General features: G+C 37.8%; 1 protein-coding gene across 1 annotated transcript; it reads right to left on the minus strand.

Moving 5' to 3' along the window:
* Positions 1–4,546: 4,546 nt before the first annotated feature.
* Positions 4,547–5,749, minus strand: LOC137708054 (F-box/kelch-repeat protein At3g06240-like). The gene has a single exon (XM_068447033.1). The coding sequence runs from the start codon at positions 5,747–5,749 to the stop codon at positions 4,547–4,549; it is 1,203 nt and encodes a 400-aa protein (XP_068303134.1).
* Positions 5,750–8,442: the final 2,693 nt, after the last annotated feature.

The raw sequence follows: 8,442 nt of genomic DNA on the forward strand, positions 1-8,442 counted from the left end.
ATCCTTCACTGCATGCGGATTGTTGTTTGCATAGTCACCGCACCATTATTTGCATAGTTGCCGTACTCCATCTGCTTCTCTGGGTTCTTGTACATATACATATATATATATATATATATGGGATCACATCATCACTGTGCAACCATTGCACAATCGCTGCAATATTTGCTGTCTTATGATGGAGGAAAGAGCGAAGGCATCACTTAAATCAGGCAGCCCTTTATTGAAGTCAAAGCCACCCAACAACTGGTGCCTTTTTAATACTATTTTCTCTAAGAAGCTGAGTCCAGATGTTAAAGCTCACCATCTTGCAGCAATAGACTTGTCACTAACCCAAGTCCGGTCTTCTCAACAAGCTGATTTGGGAGATTATCAAGCCACAGAGATTTCTTTAGCTTCCGTCTAGGTGCGTCTAGATACGTTGATACGAGAGCAAGAATAGCTGGGCATCGAAGCATCACAACTTGAAAGTGTTCTCGGGGAGTAGGGAGCTACACTTTCTCGATGCCAAGAAGAGATTTCACACCTAGAGCAAGAGAAAGGCATGGCTATGGAATTGCCCATCTTGTCTCTCACCGAGGTAGAGACTTTGAAGACTTTGGAAGGCTTGCTTGAAGATCACCTCCGTAGTTTTAGGGACATAGTTTTCAAGTAGTGTCTTCTGCTTTTTTTGTAATCAGACTTTAGAGCCGACTTTTTTCCTTTAAGGAAATGAAGTGTATGCATTCTTGAATTTGCTATTTATTCTTCAAAGTGTTTGTGTTTTTGTTGATGATGTGACTGTACTTGAAGTTTTGAAGTTTCAAGTTGCCTACGTACCCTTGGTTGAGGATGGATCAAGTTATGACGTAGTTCAAATGAGTGATGGTTTTTTTTTTTTTTTTTTAATGATTTTAATGGTGATTTTGATGATGATTTTGTCGTACACAGTTTATGCTCTTGCGGGCCAGGAGCATTTGGTTGTCACCTTTTAGGCTCGTGCGAACGAGGAGCTTTTTGAATTTGTCAAACAATCTTAGAAAGGCATTCCTTGCAATCTTCATAGCAAGGAGTCTTGACCGAGTGATTGAAGAAGTCCTTGGGGAAGAAATCGCGCATCGTGATGGCAACGAACGATCTTTGTGTCATAATTTCATCATCCTCAACACTTTCATATAGCTTTGAAGGTTGACGGTAGCTGCTTTGCCCCCTTTCCGATTGGTGAACTTATGGAGGAAACGTATATTTCTTGTGCATTTTCTTTAGAGTGACATAAGTCCATCCTTTAACTTCACTTGACTTGACTGACATGGTTTTGGAGCATGCCCCCAGCGGTTGAGGTGAAGATTTTGAGTTGAAAGAGCCAGAAGTGACGGTGGTATAGTTTGACTTCACCACATCATTAAGATCTAGCTCGATGATCCCTTTCTGAGCCAACTTCATGATGAGATCTTTTAGCACGAAGCACTTTTCCGTCAGATGACTGATGAAGCGGTGGAATTTACAGTACCTTGGACTGTCAATACGGTTCATATCTTCCGGCCGTTTGCACTCAGATAGGTCGATCACCTTTTTGTCAATCAAGTCTTTCAACATGGCAACCACATCAGAGTCGGGGAATGGATAAGTCTTCTCCTCAAGCTCCTTCAAAGTGCGTCTACGCATCTCTTGATCACAAAAAGCTTTAGCTTGAATCGCCTTGCCTCGTGTATGGATTTTGACTGGAGTTGTGTTGACCATCATTGCTTCCTTGGTGGGTTTCCACGCAGCCTTATCCACCTTTGGCCCCAAAACTTTGTCGTTCTTGTAGTCGGCGATCAGTTCTTTATTCCCATGACGGGCGATACTTAACTCCATATCATAGGCGCGGGTGGCTAACTCCTCAAATGTTCATGGTTTAATGCCTTGAAGGATGTAGTGTAGTCCCCACTGCATGCCTTGAACGCACATATCAATGGCAGAGGTTTCAGAAAGCCGATCTTTGCAATCCAGGCTTAATGAACACCATCTATTGATGTAGTCGACGATAGGTTCATCATTCCACTATTTCATACTGGTCAGCTCCAGCATGTTCACAGTGCGACGAGTGCTGTAGAAGCGGTTGAAAAATTCCCTTTCTAGCTAATCCCAACTATTCATAGACTCTAGTTCGAGGTCGGTGTACCAGTCAAAGGCGCTACCTTTCAGAAAACGCACGAACTGTTTGACGAGGTAGTCTCCCTCTGTCCCAGCATTGTTACAAGTTTCAATGAAATGGGCGACGTGTTGCTTTGGGTTGCCTTTTCCATCGAACTGCATGAATTTTGGGGGCTGATAACCCTTTGGCATCTTCAAAGAATCAATCTTCTTGGAGTAAGGCTTTAAGTACAGTACGGAGTTATGTGAGCTTCCTTCGTATTGTGTCTTAATGGTGCTTGCGATCATCTCTTATAGCTGCTGGATAAAGAGAGATCCCATGAACGCCGTTGCTTGGTCTAGCTTCAACTTCTCTTCGACTTTCTCCGCTGGAGGTTCCTCTTCTTCGTCGACTTCTTTCTTTAATGGACCAACATTTGGGTCGACTTTCACGTCGAGCCGCGCATCTAGTTGGTTGATGAGTGCAGTAATCTGCAAATCCTTCTCTTCCACAATTCGTGTGAGCTTTGCAATTGCTTCACTCATTTGAGCCAGTTGTTCTTCAACAGAGGTGACGCCGATGGTCATGACTTTTGCAACCAATAGACATAATTTTCCTTCAGAAATCCAGGGTGCTGATGAAGAACCCCATTGGCCATTTTGGGATGTCATCTTGTGTGCTTCAGCAGCATGCTTTGGTGCCCCCAGCAAGGTCAAGTTGATGACCGACTCGTGCCTTTGATGCTTCCTCTTGCTTGCTTAGCGGCATCAACTTTGCAGCGGCATGTTGAGGAGTGGTTGTGGCACCAATGGATGCTCTATTCGTGGCAGAAGTGCTCATGCTTCTTCTCTTGGTGGTTGTAAGAATGGCTTGTCCCTTGCTTGATGCCATTGATTTTGGAGGTGTGCTTTGGTTTTCTTGAACGGCGAAAGAGATGAGAGGTAGAGATTGTCCCACCGGGCGTGCCAAATTTGTAAACACAAAAAATTCCTGAAATACGAACATGTGTACAAAAATAATATTTTGTATTAATTAATGATTTTGGGGTTACAATCTCTTTGTAATTTGATCCTCTGATTCGATCTCTGTAAGGTGTTGATTTGTGGATGTGCGATTGATCCAAGGGTCGTCGAGGCTTGATCTTGAATAATGGTTGTGCGGATTCTTCAAAGGGCTTTTGGGCTTGATCTTGAAGGTTGATGGATGAGCGGATCTTCAAGGGCTTTTGGGCTTAATCTTGAAGAACGATTGGATGTGTGGACTTGTTAAGGTTGTAAATGGCCGTTAGGGCTTGATCTTAGGATGAACGGATGATGAATGATGAACACTTTCTTCAAGGGCCGTCGGGGCTTGATCTTGAGTTGGTGGAAGTTCTTCAAGGGCCGTTGAGGCTTGATCTTGAAGGAGGATTTGATGAAGAACGAAGAGTGCTTTCTTGATCCTTCGGGATTTTCTTGAGAGCTTTAGAGTTTCAAGGCTTCAAGGTTTAGGTGTGATGTAAATTCCTCTCATTTTCTCTTGATGGAGAAGCCTATTTATAGGCTTTGAGAGTGAATCACCACCATCCATTTTTTTGGTGAAGTGAGTGGATGTTGTAGGTGAAATAAATGGAGTTGGTAGGTGAAGTAAGTGTGTGAGGTTGGTGAAGTAAGTGGAAGTTGTAGTGAAATTAGTGTGTGATGTGGGTGAAATAAATGGAAGTTGTAGGTGAAATGAGTGTGTGATGTAGGTGAAATAAGTGTGTGAGGTTGGTGAAGTAAGTGGAAGTTGTAGGTGAAATGAGTGTGTGATGTAGGTGAAACGAATAAAGGTTGTAATTTTAATACATTGGTCAACATTTATTTCACTGAAATTTCAATGTCTACAATATCCACATGTTGTCCTGTGAGAAAGCCACGTGTATTGGGAATCTCAGCTGGATGCCATTTGGTGGGAAAGCATTGGGTGTGGTGCCACATGGAATCCATCTGGGCGAGGAACTAGGCCCCGGATTAAGCCACGTCAGCATTTAACTGAGAAATTCACGGCCAAGCTAACGGAGGTATAACATTGGACCAAATTCTAAAGATGAGGTATGATAGTGTCGTGACACTAGTAATTGAGGTATTTTTTTGTCATTTACCCAATTAATAAAGCTATTGATTCTGAAAACCAAAAGTATGAGTTGTGCCAATTTCATAAAAAATAATGTATTATGTAACTGATTTGAGTTTAGAGGACCAAGCAAAGACATTCAATTGATCAATAAAATAAAATAAAACCATACGGGGAAGGGGACAATAAAAATTCATATATGAAAGTTAAATGTAACACAAGATGAGATTTAGAACAGTGCTAGGCTATGAGTACTACTTTTGTGGATATGATCTCAACAAAACAATGTTCCATCGACATATCTAATATCATGCATACAAGTACATAGAAGAAAATGGAACTTAATTTGTCCTCAACTCACTTTACTGGAACAATACTTTCCACATAAATAAGAGCTTCGAAATCTCTAACTTCATTGAGAATAGGAGGAATATGAAGATAGTTGAGATTTCCGGTACTGGAATTATAAGTGGTGGCTCTTCCACCAGCGGCAACCATAAGAAGCTCATCAGTTTTCCAAAATGTAAATGGATTCTCAATGTCTTTTAAGGGTCCAAAGGTTAAGAGTTTTGTCCATGATCTCTTAACTCCGTCATAATCATCCATTACCCATATTTCACATAATGTAGAATCCTCATCACTTGGGTCGCTACAAGAGCAAAAAGAAGCAATCGATTTATTACATAGAAAAATATTAGAAAATTCAAAATCCGATTCTCTCCTAGAAGGCAATTGTATTCTATGAAATATCTCATCACCTAAATCAAATGAAAGTATGTATTTCTCGCCATCAATTGCAAACCAATAAAAAAATCCATTCAAATACACTGAAGAAGAATAATGATAGGTTTCACTTGATATATCAATTTTGATCACTCTCCAAGAGTTAGCAGCCATGGTATATACCTCAGCCGTGTGAGGAAGAGCAATACGATGATAATAGTATTGCTGATCATCTGAATACTCACAATTTTCTATAATTTGCACAACCTTGTATTCTTTAGCTTTGCAATCATAACCGAATCCCAATCCTCCAAAGATCGACTCCAATTGGAATTTTCCCTTAGGACGGGAAGATAAAAGAAGGCATGAAGGGGGAAGTTGCCTGAATTTCCCCGTTGCAGGATTGCATAAAAGAACAGTTATCAAATAAAGACTTGTCCCTGCTATTACACAGACAATCCCATTGCAATAGCCCTCAATCTGTACAAAATCATGACCTTCCAATGGAAACGGTATATTTAGGTCCTCAACATAGTAATGAAGGTTGTGCTCATCACTATCAATGGAAAGATTAATCATGGACCAGAAAAGTTCTGGTTTCCAACTGTTATCCGGGAAAACATGAGCCTGAGAACGGCTGAGAAGGATGCAAGTGGATGATGATAGTTTGTTGTCCATGGAATTGTTGAGGTGTTTGGCCACAAAACTTGGACTATTGATGAGAATGCACCAAGACTTGCGTATGCATTTGAATCGCATTAGAGACTTGGGCGGCAACCTAGATAGTGTTTCGACCACCCTATCTTCAGGAGTTTCACGTTCACGCACCTGGGACATTTTAGCAATTTTGTTCCACAAGAATTCTTCACGTATATATACACAAGAAAGAAAACCACCAGTTTGAGCCAGACTAAATCAAACTACAAGTCCCTTAAGGCCTGGTAGATTGAAGTTCAATTTCAACAGTACTAAATATTGGAGTTCCAGCACCACAACATGTATAGCTGTCAAAAATAGGAGCGATTGAGTCAGTTTCGAGTTTTATGGAGGATCATATGTTCAAATTTTACTATTTTTTAATCTTTTTATTGATACAAAACTAACCATTCAAATTTTACTTTTTAATTCTACATTAAATTGATAATAGACACATTTTCAATGTTTTCTTTCTCAGTAATCATTTTGAAATTAAATAACCAAAAGCATTCTTAAACAATAAAATAAAATAAAAAATTTTAAAAATTATTTTGTAAAACATTTCAAAACGGACCCTTACTTTTTGCAGTAGAATACTCATAGGCCTTTCGTATTTAAAAGAATATGTTAAATAATTCACAATCTTACTTCTGTACATGACAGACTAAAAAATGAAGTAGAATAATGTAAAGACACCTTACAGAAAATGCAAAGTTAATATATGATCTCGAAACAAGAATATGATCGTGTTATTGTGATCCATCATTTTGGTTTCAAAAATTTTTTAATCAAATGATTGTAGTAGTGGGTTAAATTGTTAAATGTTAAGGGAACGGGATAGGTGAGGGTTAAACTTGCACCAAGGCACATATGAACTATTTCTTTATGTCAATGTGATAAAACGTCATATGCTTTGTTTTAGAATTAATAAACAGACACATTTTTGTATCTATCGGGTAACCAAAAAATTCAAAAATTATATACGATGTGTGGGAGATCAAAAATGATGTGTGAAAACCAGTTCAACTTTTGTTTTTCTTGATATACAATTTTCATTATAATTTTGAAAGTATTGGTGTGTTGACCTTGTAGCAGAGATGTAGTGAAACATTTTCTTGAATGCATTCTTCATATATAAGATGACCATGGGGTAGCAAAATCTACCATCTTTAGTCTTGACAAATTTGTTCCTACAAAACAAGTAACGCCTCTTATAGGATTTTTAATACTTGCACAAAAAAGGGTTAATATCGCACCAAAATTTGCAAGAGAAAAAGGTTATTGTAGTAAGAATGTTCATGCAAGGTCGTTCCCAAAAAGATTTTTAGAACAATTTATGTAAAACCAAGTCTTAATTAATTACTTGAAACAAAGTTTAGAAAAAGTTGATATTTAATTTTTAAAATTTAAAAAAAATTCAAATAAGCTAATTAAAGAAATCAGCAAGAGACCAATTTTAAAGAAAACAATTTGAAAGGAAATGGTTTTGAAATATCAAATTATAAAGAAATAGAGTTCCTCTATCACCTAGACAATCCTATGTAGTTTTACCAATTACTTATGAATTACACATGCAATTTTGAAGATTAGGTTTTCCTAATGCATATTCTACTTGTGGCATTCAAGATAGAATGTACATCAAACATACAAGTCATTTGCAGCATTCAAATCAAACGTAAACATGCATGACTCGTTACGCTTTGTGAAAACCCTTTGAAAAACCATGCATCCCTTAAGATGTGGTATTCGCCCTAAGTGAATTTACAATAATCAATCACAAAATGTGTTCCTCAATTTCAAAGGTGACATTCCAACATAAATTGCATCCAATTACTTATCTAAACATCCTAATTGTAACTAATCATTAAGACAAATAGACAGTTTAAGCATAGTGACTAATAATTAAAAGTATGCATGCATAATATCATAAGAAATTAAATAAAAACTACGTATTCATGCTAAGGCTCATGGCCTTGTCCTTACAAAAGAAATTAGTTACGCATATTCATAATTAGAATCAAAAGGAATTTTATTGAAATAGAAAAAATTGAAAACATCTTGTAGAATAAAGTCTAAAATATGTCAGAGCCTTTGGCAATCCTCGCAAAAGTTTGTAGAGAAAACCTAGGGTCGGCCACCTTTATTTATAGTATTACAATTTAAATCCTTCCTAGAAAATGTCTTAGAATAAAACTAGGAAACAAACTATAATAAAATAAAGCATTTTTAGCCAAAATGATCCCTAAGATTTGCATAACTCCTCAATTTGTTCATCAAGATTTGAAATCAATACGAGTGGTTCCTAAGATTGCCTGCCACCAATCATTTTGGTCCTTCCATGAATAGTTATTTTAAATAAGGATTAAAATGACAAAACTACCCTCAATTTAATAAACAATAGGCCAAAGTGATTTTACAAAAATTGAGGGTATTTTTGTCACTTTATCCTTATTTAATGGAGATTTTTCACAGAATAACCAAAATGATTGACGGTGGACAAACTCAGGGACCAATTCTATCGATTTCAAATCTCAAGAACCAAAGTAAGGAGTTTTGACTAAAAAGCATAAAATAAACTAGGAAGCAAACTGCTAGACAATAAAGGAGAATCTACCATATAACTAATCAGCCACGTTTTAGGCCTTGGCCACCTCCAATACAGGCTCAAGATAGCTTCTTTTAAGGTTTAAAATGTCTTGAACCCTTTTCCAGAAGGACCCCGAGGCCAAAATAGGTCATCTTGAACTCCCAAAATTCGCAATTAAGCCCAAAATCTCAGTTTTCCTGCACTGCGCACTGCTCCTTTGTTTCATCACCATAAATAATCCATTTGG

Source organism: Pyrus communis, chromosome 11 (assembly GCF_963583255.1).
Source record: "Pyrus communis chromosome 11, drPyrComm1.1, whole genome shotgun sequence".
Lineage (NCBI taxonomy): Eukaryota > Viridiplantae > Streptophyta > Magnoliopsida > Rosales > Rosaceae > Pyrus > Pyrus communis.

Bases quoted from the DNA above. Each gene is read 5' to 3' on its own strand.
- LOC137708054 (XM_068447033.1), bottom strand. From the start codon at position 5,749: ATGTCCCAGGTGCGTGAACGTGAAACTCCTGAAGATAGGGTGGTCGAA.